Here is an 18,116-nt window from a genome sequence, read left to right as displayed (position 1 = left end):
TCTTTCTGCTCTTGTCATCGTTATCGCGATGACCAGTATTATTATTATTATTATTATTTTATTGTTCGTTTTTGGTTTTACGTTCTCGTTGTTTTGCGTTGCCCTTATTGTCGCACGTCGAGTGTGCCTGCGCGTGTTTGATGTGCGTGTTCATGTACAGTAGACCGGATGACGTAAGGATGACTTTGGTGACGATGGGGGAAAGGAAGTTTGAAATAGCTTTTCATCTCTCCTCTTCCCTCTTTGCAGAAACAAAAGTCATTGTCAGTAGGTATACGGCTCCAGTATGGCAGCAATAGTTAATGTCAATGTAGAGTAACACACGAATTCCCCACACAAACCATACCTGACTGTGATTCACCAACATCTACAACCTACCCTTATCCTGTTTTTTTTTTTTACAAAATTTTCTTTCCAGTTCTCCGCTTTTGTTTCCTTTGATTTCATTGGACGATTCATTTTGAATGCCTCGAAATTCTAGTGGGCCCAACTCGTGTCAATTTTTCTGTAAAATGTCACTTCTAAGCCTCGTGCATGAATGGACATTGGAAGTCTTATGGTGTCGGGCTCCTCTTAGCCCTTCAGCCGGTCCTGCCCTCCAGACTCTAATTCACCCCTTACACACTTTAATATTTACCCTATACTTATTAACTTGGATACATACTCGTATAGTTATAGATACCACTGTAATCTATCTACTATATGTATTTCCGGCTTAGAAACTATAAGCAATCGTAGTTTTCTGAACGAACATAATACATGTCATATGTTGATTGATGCGTGCATAGTGGCGTTGATTGGAGACACTTCGAATCACCATAAGCTACTGTATCTCTCCCAACTCCTTGTGGTAAGTTTGCATGGACCTTATGGAAACAGTTGCTTAATTATTGTGGTTGACGAGATAGATTATTCCTACAGTCTGCGATAGAGAAATGAACGTACTAAATGGATAGAGATGAACGACTGTGGGCATTAATGCATGATCGAATGAACGATCGAATGAATTGAGGGGTAATTGAGAAATAAAGTCCGTCAAGTTCAATTTCCATGAGACTTTAAAGTCGTTTAGGACGATTTATTAAACCGCGCGTCTTGGGTCGTATTTTCAAAGTACAATAGAATTTTCTGAGGCTAATATCGATTGGCAGGAGCAGTGGGTACGTAATTTATTTTGTTTCACTTTACTGCCATACTAATTATATATAATTGAAGTATGGCTTCTGCACTCTTTGTGCACTTGCAGTAAAATACTTGTCTTTGGATTCAGGTAAAACTCGAAGATAAGGGTGATACTAGTGTCAGCAGCAGCCATACTTCATTTCTTTATCTTATTAGTTACTGAAAGCCCAGGAACAATTTGATTTATCGATCAATTCTCGTAGGTGAGAGAACGCAGTGTACGCAGCGTACCCATGGGTGGACAAACGAGGGCATCGCGTTCCTCTCTCAGTGCCGGAACACCTGACAGTCTCAGCGACAACGAGGGTTCCTTCAGGTTGTCTGCAAGAAAGACAAGCACTCCATATAAAAGCTCTTTGACTCCTGGTAAGAATAATTTTTTATTCAGTTTACTTGATATCTGGCTGAACAGTAATTCCAATACTTCATCCTCCTCTTCTCTGTCTCTAGGTGGAAGCCGTCCTTCGAGTAGACCTGCTTCCAGACCAGCTTCCCGACCAGCTTCAAGGCCTACCAGTAGACCAAGCAGCAGACCAGCTTCCAGGCAGGGTAGCAAACCTCCGAGCCGTTATGGTTCCAATCAGTCCCTCGATAATACCGGTAATTTAACTTTTGTTTTTTGATTTAATAAAGCATCGGTTGACGAAAATTCTCTTGAATCATCTTAAACAATGCCCTTTGACCTTTTTCATAGATGAAGCTGGGACTCCGAGTCGCATCCCACGGCGAACCATTGGTGGTACCAGTGGCAACACCCCGACCTCCAGTCGACACAACAGCATTTCGGGTACCAGACTTGGAGCCCCGGTTAACGGATCTAGTTCAAGGCCACGCACCCCTACTGGCACTGTCAGCGCGTCCAAGGGACTGTCCAACAGGTGTGTGTTTGCTTGATTTTAATTTTCATTCTTTTAGTACTTCCTGTGCTCCTGACCACTGGAATTCCTAGTCTTATACATCTTGGATGGAAGAGTTCTGATTCGATCGAAGAATACTAACTATGTCGCTCCAATTGCATTGATTGCGTTAACTGCATTAATTCCATTAGCCGCGTTACAACTGCATTAATTTCTAACTGCATATGCATTTGTTTATCTACGCGATTATATTTTATCTTTCTCTCTCTGATTATCCTTTCTATTATCCTTACCACTACTTTAGCCGTACTGATTTTAATATTCGCCGATAATAATTCAGATCAGAGTATCTGATAAGGATGCGTCGACCATTACTTGCTGCTATAGAAAAGTAATTTTAAAAATTTAACGCCAATTAACCGCCGACATAATACCCGTTTTTAGGTTTGGTTCAATCGTTAATCGGGCCTCGAGCATACCAACCCTGACCGATGTCGGAACAGTGACTAGGTAAAGGAAAATTAACAATCATTAGTTGCTTATCGGCCTGTACATTGAGCTTAACGAAAAGGTGGTGGTTCGGTTGTATAATATGATTCGTCAAAACTTAGTATAAGGTCTACCAGGTTTAGCAGGAAGTCCAATAATGGTGTTCCTAAATTTATTCTGAAAACATCATTTGTAAATAATTGGTAACTGGGAAGGCATGAAACATCCTGGCGATTGTTGGTCGACATTGCTGTCAATGGTGACAATTATAGTGGGTGGTTATCGAATAATGATATTCTGATAAATCATCCCTCCCAATGATTCCTCCTGTTTTCTAAAGTGTGTGTCAATATCGCGATGTCTTTTACGAATCTTGTTGCTACTCTATCCAAATGCCAAATACTCTGTCTTTCTCATGCTGCTGTTGGTGATGGTGATGTTGATATTGATGGGGATGACGATGGTGATGGAATTGTCAACGGTTTAGCCGCTCTAGGATTCCGGTGTACGTTGGACCGGAAATAAAATCCCCTCAATCTACAACAAGCAATATTTCAACTCACTCGACACAAAGCAACAATTCTACCATTTCTACCGATTCTACTGGGTATGCACGACTTCCGGCTTACTTATCGTGTGCAGCGTCAGCCCTTTTTCAATATCCTTGCTGTTTATTTTATCGTCGAGTGTTCTCAGGCCATCGTACCTCTAAGCCAACAGATCTTTCTGTTGCTTTTCTTTTTTGAGTATGTGCTAAACCCCTTTGTGTGATGCATGCTGCATGTACTTGCCAACACTTGGTACATAGCATAACGATACAAGTGATCAATATTTATATAAGATAGTTGGACAATTAATAACAACGATTAGGTTTACAGCTTTGAACGAGATAATTTTGATTAGAAAAAAACAAACGTATACAATGCTTTATTTTCATTTGTATAGAATTTAAACAAATTTTACTTTCGCTTGATGCTTCTTGTCTTAAAGCTCTTTGGCACTAACCATGTATCTTCGCAATGCTAGGAGCAGCTCCGTGTGCACACGTTCGGACACTAACATCCCATCAGCTGTCAAGCAATCAGCTAGGTAATTTTCGTTTGTGTCTCATCTTTCTCTTCTTCAGCCTCAACCATTGTCGATACCTTCTACGTGGTAGCACGATGAAACATTGAGTAATGCGAGAAAATAGAGGAAAAAGAGAAAGAATGAGGGAAAAACAATGTAATTTCTCACGAAAGCTTAACCGTGATTAATCCATCTAATTTATTCTTTATTTAATTTCCTTGAACTCCAGGACTAGAACGCCGTCCAGTGGATCCAGCACGCCACTACCGCCATCTTCGAAACTCTCGAGGAAGCCTTCTGGAGCCTCCGACACTTCCGTCTCAGGGACGACACCAACTACTCGCAAGGGGAAGCCAACCCCTATCGATCAAAGAGCTCCTTTCCGGCTCTAACCGGAAGTGGTTGAAGCTCTTATCGCTCAACCGAGCAGTCGTGGTCTTTGGCTTTTTGACAAGAATAAATTTATAAGAGTATCGCCGAATATCATTGAGCTCTTATGCAGCTCAACGCATAAAGCATAGTAATGTCAAACGCTCTTTCATCGAGGAAACGTATAAACGTGAGTCCGCCGGAACTCACGTAACGAGACGAGGTTCCCTTCTGCACTATAAAAAGTCAACACAATGAAATCGCGCAGGATCCATCCGATCATTTTCAAATGAGATTTTATGTTCGCGGTACGAATCACATGCAACAGGGTCTTTCTCAGTCGCAGCCAGGCGCAGTCAGTTGCAGTGAAAAAAAAAAAAAAAAAAAAAAAAAGAAAAGACAATTCACAAGGAATTTACACGGCAAAGACTTACCTATTGTATCGAGAAGAAAACTAACCTGATAATTATTAATACAATTAATTAATGCCCCGTCCCAGGCGTTCGTTTAAGTTTTTATAGATCCTAATATATCAGCACATATTATACGCGTGTTCATGGAAGATTGTTTGACGGCGTTTTTATTGTTTTTCGTACTTTAACTTTCCTTTATCTCTGGCTTCTCTAAGAAAGCCACCCGCCTGTCGTCTTTTTACGAGAAGCTCCGTAAGCATTATTACACGAGTGCAATTATGCAAATCAAAGATGTATAGCTTTTGTTTTCGTTTCTGAAATTCCTGCCTTCCTGGGGATAACCATGAAAGTAAAGAAGTTGTCCCTAGCTACACAAAATAAGAACGTAAAAAGCGTTTCCTTAATAGAGAGAAAAGGACGGAGAATATATTGTGTAAATATTGGTCGATTCTTCGTTCTCCACTAAATGCGATTTCTTATTACCACGTTAAATGCTAGTTGATGCGTGGCGGCTTCTACGTTTGTATAGAAAGGATGAAACTTAAAAATAGAATGGCAGAAAGAAGGGCGTATTAGAAAAGGCAGGATAAAAAAGAGCTACGTAGTAACTTGTTGATAATAGGCGGGCAAAAAATAATTAAAGAGCAAATGGAAAAAAAATAATCAAAGTTAGTTTTACGTTTATATGGCACAAGTCATACATGCAATTTGTTCGACATTGTGGCAGAAAGAAAAAAGAATTCGACTCCGTTGAGTCTATGGCGAAATCGTATATCTCGTATCGGAATTTTCTCGTGTTCCTGGAATTTGAGGTAGCTTGATACGAACAGATTGAAAAAGAAATCGCTGATAATATCGGGTTTGTCTAAAACGGTGAAAAAAAAATTAACATTTTTGAAAGCCCGCGCGGTTTTAGACAAAACCACTAAAAGACATTTCCAATTTTTTATATTACAAATGTGATTAATATAATAAAAGAGTTCCCTAAATTACCTATTCATCCAGAACTCCCATCCCATTCCTTTTCCTTTTATCCTCGCCTGCTCCCTTATATTATTCTCATTGCCCTTATCGTTATTATAATTACAATTACAATTACAATTACAATCATTATTTTGCTATTGCTACTACTATTACTACCACCACTACTACTACTACTTTTAGTGCTACCACTATTATTATTCATTATTATTGTTATGATGATGATAATGATGACGATGGTAAACTGTCATTGTCACTATTATCATTGCACTTGTCTAATACAATTAATGTATTAACGATCGTTTACAAGATAAATCTTTTCCTTGTTTGCCTCACTGTACAATTTTCTGTATCGTCGCTAATAATGCTGTGAAAGAAATATATATATATACACATATATATTTAAACAAAATTAGCATCTTTTATTACTTAAATGAAATGTATAAAGGAATTGTCCGAGAATGGGAAGAAGCTCGTTGCACGAATGTTGTGTACTTTTGTAGCTGGTGCACGTTGCTGATCAGATTCTTTTACCATTTTTCTGGACAAAGGCGCAAGGAAGAATAAACAAACACGTTCATGGATTCTCTGCTACCTTATTTAATGTATTTATTAATATAATCAATATAATGCGTGTGAAGCGTTTAGAATAATTCTATTCAGATAAATTGAGAAATTATATTTCATACTTGCAAATGAACTTTAGAAGTTGCGTACAGTCACGTGCATCGTAACGCGAACAGGTTTTGATGGTTCCACAACCACCGATAAGTTTAGCACTTCTAGGCCACCAAGTGTTATATCCTGTGTTATCGAGAGACTCAGAGTGTCTTCCTACTGTCTTCCAATCTCTGTTGCCCAAATCGCGGAACCCGATCCAGACTCCAGGATATTCCAAAAAGGATGACCATCCTATAAGAGATTTTACATAAAGTGCTTCCTCGCGGGAATCTATTACAGCCAGGTCGGCTCCATCTGACTCGCACGCGGCAAGAGCTTCCTCCCAAGTTTTCCGATCTGTATAAAGCTTATAATACTTTCCGCCGTGCTCTCTAAAATTATAGAAAAATTGTTACTCTCTGGATTCGGTTATAAACAAATTTATTAATTTCGTGGTTCTCAGTTTGTGCATATTACTTACATATAGCCTGGTGGTACCCGAGAGATAGGAAGAACATCTGAAACAAGAACATTTTTTTTATTAATAAAAGAGTTGAGTGATTAACGAACTTCGTTAGTTTTCGACGAATCGCGATACTCTTAGGAATACGAACAAATACGATTCATGAGTACAGAGTCAGGATTAAATCAGTTACTTACCAATTTCTGTGTCGGTATCTTCGTTCACAAATTGCGATAACGTTCCTCGAAGAACTATACAGAAGTACATTGTCAAAAGAATCGCCTTCATCTTGTGCTCTCTCGATGGTGCTTTGATCACAAGTGTAGTCTCGAAATTTTTTATCTGTATTTATATGGAGAAGATCGGAAGCAGAATGTAACGGATGCGGTGCTCTTATCTCTGCGGTTATTAATGTCATCGGGGTTCTAAGAACGTTCGTTGGTTTTCCTCTTGCATTTTCTTCACTGCTCTTCGGCACAACTGCTCTACTTACAATTAGTGTGTACTGTATGTACATTTAAAGTCTAATTTTGGTCTCTGCTATCGCGGTAAACGTACCGCTTGCCTCATCCTCAATAAATGCTGTCATGTGCCAAAGACTATCAAGTGTCCAGTGGTCAGAAAAATCAACTGCGTAATAGAAACAATGAAAAAGTAAAATATTGAAATTTTAGTACGAACAAAGCAAAACCCTTGTTATATTTTATTAATATAATTTTGATAGAGAGCTATCAGCGACGGTGGCGTCCTAGGGGTGACAATTGCGAGCGCAGCCTTGAAGTGTTCTTTAGTGACAGTCACAGCATTCAAATCCTCTTCCAGCGCCTTCATCGCTGCTTCATGACAGAGGGCTTCCACTTCTGCTCCTGAATAACCTTCAGTCAGGTCAACGAGATCTTGTACCCGGACATCTGATGCTGCTGGCATTTTCTTGAGTTTTATCTGGAAGATTTCCAGTCGGGTCTCCGCATCAGGTAGCGGCACGTAGACAATTCTATCGAAGCGACCAGGTCGCAACAATGCCTGCACCAAATGAAAGGATATATATGATGTATGTGAAAGTACAAATTATTAAGAAAGATTGGGTGGTAGTTACATTATCAATTCTGTCAGGTCTGTTAGTCGCTGCTAGCAGGGTTACATTTCCTAGGGCAGTAACGCCATCGAGTTCAGTAAGTAATTGGGCAAGGACACGTTCCTGAACATTGTTGCCGGAAGAACTCGAGGAAGACATTCTCTCCCCACCCAAAGCATCAATTTCATCGATAAAAATTATGGAGGGGGCAACCTGTCTGGCTTTCCGAAATACCTCCCTCACAGCTCTCTCGGATTCGCCGACCCATTTTGAAAACAGTTCTGGGCCCTTTAAGAAAAAAGATAGTAAATACTTAAATGCTGTAGGACAGTACTAAGTCGTGTTACCTTGATACTGAGGAAGTTTAGTTGACTCTCAGTAGCCAGTGCTTTTGCGATCATCGTCTTGGAACAACCTGGAGGACCAAACATCAAAACTCCTCTTGGAGGTCTTATACCCAACCTTGTGAAGGCTTCAGGATGTTTGAGTGGCCATTCAACAGCTTGCTTCAACTTCAACTTCAATTCCTTTTGACCACCAATATCTGACCATTTGACGTCTGGCACCTCCACCAAGACCTCCTTCATCGCTGATGGTTTTATCGCGGTCAGAGCATAGGAGAAGTCCTGTATGGTAAGTCGTGGTTCACTATCATCAATATCCTTTGTACAAAGTTCTCGTTGTTGCTGTCGTTTTATCGCATGAATCGCTGCTCTGGAGCAAAGAGCATAGAGATCTGCCCCAACGAATCCGTGTGTAACGAAGGCTATATCCCGCACGTCCTTTTCGGTGAGGGTGTTCGATACTCTTAGCAAAAATTTAACAAAGATATCGTGACGCATACGTGGCGTCGGAACGCACACTTCAAATTCTTTATCGAATCTACCAGGTCGTCGTAAAGTAAGATCGACCAATTCCAATCGCGAAGTCGTTGCCAGGACGAGAACTCGAGGATCCGTCAATTCCTGGAGGTCGTCAAAAAACGAAACCAACGTTCCAAGAATTCGCTTTTCTTGTTCAGAGCTCGTACTACTTCTCTTAGGACAGAAATTATCAATGTCCTCAATGAGGATGATACTTGGTGCTCTAAGTTTTACTTCCTCGAATATAGCCTTAAGTCGCGCTTCGGTTTCACCTACGTATTTGCTGTAAATCTCTGGACTGTTGATAGCAAACACTTCGACATCATATTCTGATATCAGTGCATTCGCTATCATGGATTTACCAACCCCAGCTGTTCCATATAATAATAATCCTTTACTGATACCAAATCCTTTGATATTTCTATACCTGCCAAGACCGATATCCATCACATCACGAATATCAGCTAGGAGATCATCGTAACCACCAATATCACTTACGCTGCATTTGACTCTTTTACGATTTACTTTTTCATCATTCCCCTGAAGAATTTTCCACTTTGTGGAGTAGACAGCTTTAAAGAATTCTAAATTTTCTTCTTGACTTTTGTTTCCTTTTTCATTAACTTCGCTGCTTTCATAATTCTTCTCGTTATGAAATATTCTTTCATTATCAGCATTTTCATCGATGCTCAAATTCTCTAATTCTTCTGCCAGATTTTTCCGAATATTCTTCTCATTGATCTCTTGGTTGTTTATTGGTTTTTCTAATTTGATATCAGCAATTCGATATAACAACTTTTGTCCATAAAAAGGTATGCTTATTCTATTGCCAATACAATATATTCGCCCTTCGTTATAATTCTTTATCAGTACATCCAACTCTGCTGACACTTTGCTTGGATGCTGTTTCCCTAATGCTTCTATTGTTATCTCACGTGCAATCCTGACATTGGGGTCTAATTTCTCAACCTTAACTAGACCTTGCACTTTTTTAAGGTCAATCGCTGTAACGGTAACACACGTAATATCAAAATATCTCATTGCTTCTTCATATGAATCAAGAAAAAAGTTTATTAATTAAATCTAAAGTCTTACCATTCTTTGTCATTGAGACACTTAGTAACGATTTATCTGCTGTCGGCCAAGCTATTGCCACAACTGTTGTGTCTTCGGTAATCAATATAACTGGTTCTCCAATTGCTATTTTGCATAACTGCATAGTAGATTGAGCAATGAAGACCATGTCATTCAATTCCCGTTCCGAAAGGTTTTTTGGTCGTTCTAAGTGTACATCATGCAAGATATTAATAAATTCTCTACAAATAATACAAATTCATATTTTTATTGAAATACCTTGGGGTTTGTAAATTTCTATAGTACTGTAAAGCACAGAGCGTTCTGGATCTTGTTTGATATAACTGTGTTTCCATTTTACAGCAGATGGTGGACAGTTGACTTTGTGTACAGCTTCTTCTTTAGCTGTCAGAAGTACATTACACTGATTACAGCTACACCAAAGTTTTTGATTCTTCTTACTTTTTGCAGACATTATTAATTTTAGTTGGATGAAATTAGATTAGTGTTCCAGATATTATTATAGTAAACGCCATCTAGATAGACTTATTGCTTAAGGGAACTAAAATAAGCCGTATTAAATGTATTCCAGATATATACCTTCTGCGGGTAAAATATTCTCAGCAATAATAGAACGATAATAATGATGAAATTATCTCCATAGTTATCAACACTAAAATATCCGTTTCATTGATCTATTACAAAATTAAAATAGATTTGACAATTAATCATCAAATTATCTTATGATGGAAAAGTAATTTGTTAATTTGTATAACTTTCATTCGTGATTCATTGGAATAATTATGAGTGGAAGATCGAGAGGGATGTTGCGGTTAAAAATACAGTACTGTTCAAACATTATATATATATATATACACACACACGTATATATTATTTTCTAGATGCACTAGCACCTCATGGATTCCATAAGTCGGAGCTTGGCAAGGTGAGTAGAACGTAAAATGAATCAATACTCAGCAAATTCACAATCAGTGTTACATGAAAGGAGCATGTTACTAGTTATATCTCAATCATGTATGTATCGTCAATTTAACAATACTGTCAATATGAAAATTACTGAAAAATTACCACTGACATGCACGTTGAATGTAATATTGTCTTTGTCGGATAATTGAAGGGACAAGAATGTTTAAAGTTAATGTTGAGAAGGTTGACAATCGTGGTAGAATACATATGTATATTCTTGGCATCAGGGTGACTGACAAAAACTTGTAAGAAAGAGTTGTCAATATTCTATTCAGGTTATAAAGTATTTGCAAATTGAAAGGTCTGAACTGGACACGACTCATACATATGAGATTAATAGACAGCTGTCACTGGCTGCCATCACCGGATCTCCATCAGATCTCGAGCAGTCAGTCTTCCCGCAGATCGCAACCCATAGCAACCTGCGTAGCCAGCAGTGGCCAACAGTGGCCAACCGAGCGAAGGAGGAACAAAGGGATCGATCACCCTATCGATCGATCGAACGCACAGTGGACGCTCCATATTCGCACGTGCCTTCGTAAGGGAGTCGCCGAAATATCGCGAAAACCCGTATCTTCCTACTCTCGTGCTAATTCCTTGCTTATCTAGTCAGATTTATTCTTCCAGGAGCCGAGGTACACGGTTTCTAAAAAGCTCTAGTCCTTCCCCGTGAATTACTATTAGCAGAATCGTGTCTCACTGGAAGGTGCGTCGATCTTTGTGCAAAAGGAACATCCATCCCAAAAAGAACTGTGGACTTGAGGGCTGCTTCCTAGACTACTGTCCGAGAGAGTGACACACCAATGAGAGGCACTAGAGGATCCTGGCGAGTCGTCGGCGTCTTGGCTTTCCTTTGTCTTCTACATATGCGATTAGGTAGGCAGACAAGATTTAGTAGAAAATCCTCTTCCGGTGTCAGTTGGAGCTAATCCAAATCTTGTCCTGTTGCATTGTAGCTTCTGATGAGAATGAAGAATCGTCCAGAACTGGAACGGCGAAAAGTCACTCTGACGACGCTCGGCAGCATCTCTGCTGTGCACGGCATGAAAAGATGATAGACGTCGGATACGGTGAGTTGAAAATCGTGACGCAGATCCTTGTAGACGTCGTCGTTCCGATTACCCCTTGCCTTGGCGCAATCTTCATGAATGGAATCATTGCGGAGCGACCATTTAGTCAATTTAAAAGCAAGGATGCTTGAGAGACACGGATAACTCGGACAGAATATCGCTCGATTTGTTGGCAGTGAAAATTATGACTATAAGAGGATCCAAAGCCTCGAGGAAGGGGAAGCCAGTGGCGAAAAACAAAAAATTACCGGTGCAACGACGCTTGTTGCGTGCTGCTTGCTGCATTCTGCGTACTGCCCACGCATTCCAGAGTTCCATACAGCCGGGCCAAAAATAGCTCACGATCAGTTACATTACGGCCCCCTGCTGCCAGCTTTGAATTTAATACGCCTCTTAAATTAAACATGTTTTCTACACAATTGCCAGACATTAATAATCCTCCGTAACGCGACTTCGGGCCAAGTATGAATTTATGCGTAGCGTTTTCTTCCTCTCCGACGTTCACCATCTTTCCTCTTTTATCTAGCGACGACTGTCATGCATAAAGTGGTTGCTCCACGAGCACGCCCTTTTATACTCGTTGATCTTTATTTTGTTTTATTCGACTCACTGTACCTCTGGTATGTTTTGCTAGGCATATCTGGAGAAGTAATACAAATTGATGCTGGACATTGCCGAAGACTCTGCCCGAGGCATGCTTTTGATGATCCTGGAGATGCCAGTCGACCAGCCGTGGAGGTAGTGTAATTATTATTCTCTTTTATTTCTCTTGGTTCGCTCTCTGGTTGTATGCTCTCCTGCGTCCTTGGAAGGTCGCATCGTTTCGGGTCACTGCACTGCTGCAGGCATGACCCACTGCTATGTTAGGATTCTTTACGTTCGCAGAGATGTCCACCGGACTGGCACTGTCGTCCAAGTCGTGCCAGATTGGAGAGGGTGTCGACTGTTCAGGGGGTACGAGTTATCGAGGCCATTGATAGCTGCGACTGCGCGACCAAACAATCTTGCACTCGCGAGTCATACGTTCACGTTCTTCACCCTGGAACTCCGCACCAGATTGACATGGACGTGGGTCTGTGCACAGGTCATTGCGCCAAAGGTATTGTTTTAAGGTAGCTTCCTAATTAGACTTTTTCAAGGTTTCTTTTTCTTTATCGAATATATTTGACAAGGAAGACCTCGGCTGTAAGCCGCTGAGGAACAGGACCATCAGCATCATTGGTCCAAACGGTAAGACATTTTATACCGTCTCTCAAGCACGTTAAGTGCAGTTAATCGTCTATAAAAAAAAAAGTAAGTCTCTTTATTCGCCCAACAGGAGATGAAGTGCATCAGGTAATTGACGAGTGCGGCTGTGGTAGTAACTGCTACAGAATGAATCAGATTGAGACTATACTGGACTTCAGTGAAGTGGAAATCAAACAAGGCAGTAATACAAGCGACGTGAAGCCTATTGTCAAGGTGAGAAAGATGAGAGAATATTATTGATATGGCGTTGGAAATTTTCTAAATTCTTTTGCAGTCAATAGACGTAGGTCAGTGCGTCGGAATTTGTCCTGGCAGGGAAACCGAGACTTGTCTTCTCCGACACAAGAAGGAACCCACACGATGTCTGGCTGGTCTCTACTCGAAGCAACACTCTTGTACGCCGGCCAAGTTTAAGATACACGAGTACAGGTAACGAATAGAGTCTGATCCCTGTCGAATTGTCCTTTACTCAATTCGATTTTCAGATCTCGCAGAGGCACCAAACGAGAGATCATCGCGATCAGCCAGTGCGCATGCGTTTAATACCTATTGGATGAACAAAGAAGATAAACAAAAAATAAAGATCACTCGATCATCTGAATTACGGATCAATTGTTGATGTGCATGCATAATTTCATGATCGTGGTCCTCGTCTTAATCCAAGGCGTGAAAACGATCAAGCAGTTCTAACCGAAGTAAGCTAATTGAGTGCTATTACACGGCACTCGTGCAAAATTGTCCAGTTCTATGAAGGAAGTTGTAAACTGGTCAATTGAGACGAATCTGTTAATTCGAGTGGGCGATAAAAAGCTTCAAGTTTCACCTTGCGTCCTACGATTATTTCATGCAAAACAAATTCGAGAATTCAACATGCAATGCTGTATATATAAAAATATAAAATATCTGCATATTCCTGCATAGAGATGCTACTGCATGAAACGCGCTATTAAATGGACATTGCAGAAAGGAAAACGTACGAGATTTCTTGGCTGAATATTCGCCCGGAATTCGCTTGACGGGTCCATGGGGCGGGAGGGAAACGGGTTGGCATCTTCGGAATGCAGTCGAAAGAACGACGCTACGTCAACGATTCTGAATAAAATCCAGTGCGGCGCCTACTTGCTAAGACCGTGGGCGATTCTGGTAAATATATCATGATATTGAAGAACTCAGTCGTAAATAAAAGCATAAGATGCTGGTAAACATCGGTGGCGTCTACCCTCGTGTCTTGTTGTTAGTCACTTAATCTACTCTGACAATTCCTGTATAGTTGTTGCGACGATAATCGAGGGACGGAGGAGCGAGAAGTGGATTGGACGACGTGCAACCTCCTTATCCTACTCGTTCTCGATCAAGTTCCCGAATGTGGGGTTCATTCGCGTGGGTGGTGTTGTCAGTAGCGCCAGTGGTGTGAGGGCTATGAGGTGGGGAGTGACCACAGCCTCTACCCAGTTGGCATAGCATAAATGAGAGCTCTCCTGGCCAGGAACTCCCATATGCCACTTAGCATCAACTCGGTACGCCTCTTTCGGTAAAGTATTCATAGTGATTTTCACTCCACTTCTGGAAAATCGTGCGTTCCTATTCATCCAGTTGATTGTTGACCGGTCTCCGCGTAGGGATCCTCTTGGACGTCTTCCTAAATGATCTAACTATTTGTTAAGGTTTTTTTTTGACCTCGTTTGCTCGGCGTCAGTCACCCTTTGACAAGTATAATATCTGCGTTTTTGGATTCTCATGTTCCACGTGCTTCCGGTTCTGGACTCTTGGCTTGGCTGGACCAGTGAAACAGATAGCTTGTGTCTTACGAATTTTCTTCAGTAGTATTATGATGAGAGGGACAATATTTTTGTTATTGCTTCTCATCCTGACTGTAATTGAGCTACACCAAGCTCAGCCGACTGAATTCCCTGGTGAGGGCGACGAGGAGGATGAGGAAGAGATCGATGGTGACTTGATTAAGGAGTTTGGCACTTCCTTCCCTTCCGAAGACGTCGAGAACGAACGTGAGAAAGCCCTGGAAAAGTTACAAAAGGTCCAGAATACAATTTTGATGATTACAAATAACGATTGATTATAGTAACACATTTCCTATCATACTGGGAGTTTAATTAATTTTGCAGATTTTTGGAATTACTGGTCAAAACGAAAGATCCAATCGCAGGACTATTCAACCATCACCGCCGCAGTTCATGATGGAGCTTTATAACGCAATAGCGGACCCTCGGGGTGTCACTCGAGGACGTAATCCCTATAATGCCAGAGTCGTCAGAAGTTTCATCGAAAGGGGTACAATGCTCACTCCATGCACCTCATTTTTGCATCTAGATCACAGTTCTATTTAATTCATTTACAGATAGTTCCCTATCGCACTTTTATCTATTCGACATCTCTGGCTTGGAGGTGGACGAGTCAGTTCTCGAAGCGGAGTTACATCTCTACAGAAGGCGAGCATCGCTCAAGGATCTTCATCCCAGTGTATTGTCAAGTCCTTATTATCTGGTAGAGACATTTTAACTATATGCGATTATTCTGAATAGTTTTTCCAATTATGTGATATTCAATTCTTTATCTTTTTTATATAGATAAGAGTCTATCAGGTATTACCTGACCAGAGTTTGGAGGAGCCTGACCTCCATAGGCTTTTGAACATCCACTATGTCGGTGCTCATGCTTCCGGTTGGCAGGTAAGGAATCCACTACGTCCAAGGTAGCAGGATTCTGTTGCTGTATGAATTCTTTAATCGTCTCTGTGCAAAAGGTCTTCAACGTAAAACAAGCTGTTCTATCTTGGATGAACGGAGCACCGAACCTCGGCCTCCTAGTGACGGCCTCCACGCTTTTCGGGGACCAGGTGTCAGTTTCATTCTCACGGCGCAGCGATAACCAGCACAGTAAACAACCGATCCTCGTGCTCTTCGACGACGACGGCGGCCACGGTGACGACTTGCGCTCAGCCGAAACGAGCGGAGGAACGCTACCGTATTATTATAAATACGATAACAGCCTAGAAGGCTTGGATAATGTCAGTTACAAGACCGAAGATAAGGAAGCGAATACCTTCGAAGGATACCGGAAACGCGAGCAACACTCTAACAGAGAATCGCCATTCCTTCAAGGATCCACTATGCGGCCATCGACGACGTCGCTAAAGAACGAAGATATGCAGCTGGAAAGGTCAGTACGCTCCATTCACGATGAACGGACCTATAGTCCCAGGTTCCTTAAATCCATGGACATTTACGCGAAAGCCACAAGACGCGAAAGGATGGCAGCAAGGCGTATCCGACGTTCAGCAACTGAAAACTATAAAGAGGCACCATTCTCGATGAGGCGGACCCGTGCGGATCCACAACTAGGAAACGCCACAGACTGTACCAGGCATGAGCTGTACGTGGACTTTGAAGAGATTGGATGGTCTTCCTTTATCATCGCACCCAAGGGCTACTCGGCGTATCACTGCAAAGGTCACTGCAACTTCCCATTAAGTCAAAGCCAACGGCCGACCAATCACGCGACAGTTCAGAGCATCGTCCACAAGTTGGGCCTGGCCAACGACGTCCAGGAACCGTGCTGTGTCCCTACTAAACTCCTCAGTGCGAGTATCCTCTATTTCGATGACAACGACAACGTCATTCTCAAGATGTACGAGGACATGATCGCTGACCGATGTGGATGTCACTAGTCATTAAGTAGTGACTAGGAATATTTGTTTGCGTCTCGACATTTTACAGTTGTACATATTAATAAATTAATATTTAAGTTACCCAGGAGTGACGACATTTCTGCTTCCTTAGACACGTAAGGTGTCATCTAGCAACTATTTATCGACATACAAACATATAACTTCTCTTGGCTGTATTTCAATTCCGAAACATTTACTATTTATTTGCATCCCACCCGTGCATCATCAATGCTTGCTATATCTAAATTATGAGGGTGTATTTTCGATTCCCCTCGGTTAAAAATATCCGAAACACGTTTCACCACATTCCAAACCTGCTATATTTAGAATATAATGCTACCAAGAATAAGGGCTCTTCGAATCTGCTCGAATTAATTAATGTATAGCAGGTTTGTCGTTACTCCTAAGTATATATATATATATATATATATACCCTTTTTATATGTCTCTTAAATTATTAAACAATTTCCTTATCGTCATCCATCATTCAGTATCGTTTCTTCTGGTTTAGCTCCATTTGGAAAAAAAATAATAGACTAACAATGTTTGCGCCTGCCGACAGGCATTCCTCCATACGCAAGGTACTAATGGTGGTCACCATGGTTACCGTTGGTAAACATATCGACTGAGAACCAACCTGTTCCTGTTCTCCAACCTTTGTACTGATCACGCTGTATTACGGAAACCAGTCTGTAAACGGAAAGACCACGATCAGTGAGAGTCGTCCAGTCAGTCCAGTAAGAATCAGTAAAAATACAACTTCATGGATTGGACCAGCGAATTAGAAGTAAGCTCGAAGAAGGTGAGTAAAAGTTACGATATAAAGAGAAGTATAAGTATAGTATGGAGTATAATTAATATTTTATCGTAACACAGCTGGTACCGAGGTTAGGAAGACGAGCTGGTCAAGGAAGCGCATCGCGGGATGATTTCAAGTCTGAGGATGACCCTCTGGACAGTCCTGTTTCTCTGAGCAGTCTTGCTACAGCAACACCAGTGGCACCGCCACGTGCTAGGAAAACCGGATGGGGCGATGAGACAAAAGGCTCCAAGTACGTGTTTTCTTCCTACTCGGGATCCTCAGGTAGCGATGCCCGGGTTGAATTCTTAGGAACCTTGCACGATGAACACTTGCAGCAGACAGCGACCAATGGGCAAATAGCGTCGACCTGGCAGCGTCATAAATCAAACCCAGAGCATTCTTACCCATTGGTCGTTGTCTACTGTCTTTAGTCTGAATGAACCCTTACGGTGAATAATTGTCCTTTTTATTGTTTATTGAATTACAGAACGAAGATATCATCAAGCATGATAGAACAGTGAGTATAGCGAGTAAAGATAGAAGAGAGTCAGACATCCTTAAGTCACTGATAGACTCTTCTTTAGGGAACGTTTTCGTGGGGCTGACAAAGGTGATCGCTCCGGCTTGGATGACGGAGACGATGCCGACGTGGAAGTCAATGAAGGAACTAGGCGGCACGGTATGACTAATGGTCATTGTGTTTCTTTGATTATTCATTATTGCCACTTTACTTTCTAGAAATCCCTGTTATACCTGACTTGGAGGACGTACAAGATGACAATATCCTGACTGAGGTTGCCAATGCACCTGCGTAAGTTTCACAAATTGAA

At 41.2% G+C, this 18,116-nt stretch overlaps 7 protein-coding genes across 47 annotated transcripts in view; 5 read left to right on the top strand and 2 right to left on the bottom strand.

The window, feature by feature from the left end:
* Nucleotides 1–4,103, top strand: part of LOC107268115 (microtubule-actin cross-linking factor 1) — a 77,108-nt gene extending 73,005 nt beyond the window's left edge. For 29 of the 40 annotated variants that reach the window (XM_015740535.2, XM_015740534.2, XM_025085374.1 and 26 more), the window contains 7 exons: nucleotides 1,386–1,548; nucleotides 1,633–1,782; nucleotides 1,877–2,060; nucleotides 2,484–2,549; nucleotides 3,016–3,135; nucleotides 3,555–3,617; nucleotides 3,826–4,103. In XM_015740535.2, coding sequence (XP_015596021.1) covers nucleotides 1,386–1,548; nucleotides 1,633–1,782; nucleotides 1,877–2,060; nucleotides 2,484–2,549; nucleotides 3,016–3,135; nucleotides 3,555–3,617; nucleotides 3,826–3,988 — 909 coding nt within the window. In that variant the 3' untranslated portion in view covers nucleotides 3,989–4,103. Of the gene's footprint in view, nucleotides 1–788; nucleotides 851–1,385; nucleotides 1,549–1,632; nucleotides 1,783–1,876; nucleotides 2,061–2,483; nucleotides 2,550–3,015; nucleotides 3,136–3,554; nucleotides 3,618–3,825 lie in introns of those variants that run through there. The other 11 variants (XM_015740543.2, XM_015740541.2, XM_015740540.2 and 8 more) reach the window with 11 other exon arrangements.
* A 1,836-nt stretch (nucleotides 4,104–5,939) lies between these two features.
* Nucleotides 5,940–7,011, bottom strand: LOC107268112 (snaclec 27). The gene is made up of 3 exons (XM_015740527.2): nucleotides 6,680–7,011; nucleotides 6,501–6,537; nucleotides 5,940–6,411 (listed from the first exon to the last, which is right to left on the bottom strand). The coding sequence occupies exons 1-3, from the start codon at nucleotides 6,768–6,770 to the stop codon at nucleotides 6,036–6,038; spliced, it is 504 nt and encodes a 167-aa protein (XP_015596013.1). The 5' UTR covers nucleotides 6,771–7,011; the 3' UTR covers nucleotides 5,940–6,035.
* Nucleotides 7,012–7,129: 118 nt separating this feature from the next.
* LOC107268105 (spermatogenesis-associated protein 5) lies at nucleotides 7,130–10,004 on the bottom strand. The gene is made up of 5 exons (XM_015740511.2): nucleotides 9,774–10,004; nucleotides 9,516–9,701; nucleotides 7,905–9,424; nucleotides 7,579–7,845; nucleotides 7,130–7,505 (listed from the first exon to the last, which is right to left on the bottom strand). Exons 1-5 carry the CDS (start codon nucleotides 9,967–9,969, stop codon nucleotides 7,179–7,181), a joined length of 2,496 nt encoding a protein of 831 aa, XP_015595997.1. The 5' UTR covers nucleotides 9,970–10,004; the 3' UTR covers nucleotides 7,130–7,178.
* A 349-nt stretch (nucleotides 10,005–10,353) lies between these two features.
* Nucleotides 10,354–11,249, top strand: LOC107268113. Its single transcript, XM_015740529.2, has 3 exons — nucleotides 10,354–10,440; nucleotides 10,783–11,019; nucleotides 11,109–11,249. The coding sequence occupies exons 1-3, from the start codon at nucleotides 10,412–10,414 to the stop codon at nucleotides 11,152–11,154; spliced, it is 312 nt and encodes a 103-aa protein (XP_015596015.1). The 5' UTR covers nucleotides 10,354–10,411; the 3' UTR covers nucleotides 11,155–11,249.
* On the top strand, nucleotides 11,216–13,005 carry LOC107268111. The gene is made up of 6 exons (XM_015740526.2): nucleotides 11,216–11,357; nucleotides 11,438–11,551; nucleotides 12,186–12,289; nucleotides 12,437–12,650; nucleotides 12,724–12,781; nucleotides 12,870–13,005. Exons 1-5 carry the CDS (start codon nucleotides 11,285–11,287, stop codon nucleotides 12,738–12,740), a joined length of 522 nt encoding a protein of 173 aa, XP_015596012.1. The 5' UTR covers nucleotides 11,216–11,284; the 3' UTR covers nucleotides 12,741–12,781; nucleotides 12,870–13,005.
* Nucleotides 13,006–13,350: 345 nt separating this feature from the next.
* Nucleotides 13,351–16,565, top strand: LOC107268107 (bone morphogenetic protein 2). Its single transcript, XM_015740517.2, has 6 exons — nucleotides 13,351–13,942; nucleotides 14,070–14,834; nucleotides 14,923–15,088; nucleotides 15,156–15,301; nucleotides 15,385–15,486; nucleotides 15,561–16,565. Exons 2-6 carry the CDS (start codon nucleotides 14,628–14,630, stop codon nucleotides 16,482–16,484), a joined length of 1,545 nt encoding a protein of 514 aa, XP_015596003.1. The 5' UTR covers nucleotides 13,351–13,942; nucleotides 14,070–14,627; the 3' UTR covers nucleotides 16,485–16,565.
* A 414-nt stretch (nucleotides 16,566–16,979) lies between these two features.
* On the top strand, nucleotides 16,980–18,068 carry LOC107268109. Of its 2 annotated transcripts, none has more exons than XM_025085397.1 (5): nucleotides 16,980–17,286; nucleotides 17,361–17,568; nucleotides 17,774–17,803; nucleotides 17,859–17,965; nucleotides 18,025–18,057. In XM_025085397.1, exons 1-3 carry the CDS (start codon nucleotides 17,248–17,250, stop codon nucleotides 17,794–17,796), a joined length of 270 nt encoding a protein of 89 aa, XP_024941165.1. In that variant the 5' UTR covers nucleotides 16,980–17,247; the 3' UTR covers nucleotides 17,797–17,803; nucleotides 17,859–17,965; nucleotides 18,025–18,057. The 2 variants fall into 2 exon arrangements, with proteins under 2 accessions (XP_024941165.1, XP_024941164.1); XM_025085396.1 differs by having other exon boundaries at nucleotides 16,984–17,286; nucleotides 17,871–17,965; nucleotides 18,025–18,068.
* The last annotated feature ends 48 nt before the right edge of the window (nucleotides 18,069–18,116 follow it).

Source organism: Cephus cinctus, unplaced genomic scaffold, assembly GCF_000341935.2.
Source record: "Cephus cinctus unplaced genomic scaffold, Ccin1 Ccin1_scaffold0471, whole genome shotgun sequence".
Lineage (NCBI taxonomy): Eukaryota > Metazoa > Arthropoda > Insecta > Hymenoptera > Cephidae > Cephus > Cephus cinctus.
This window is presented reverse-complemented; position numbering and strand designations above follow the sequence as displayed.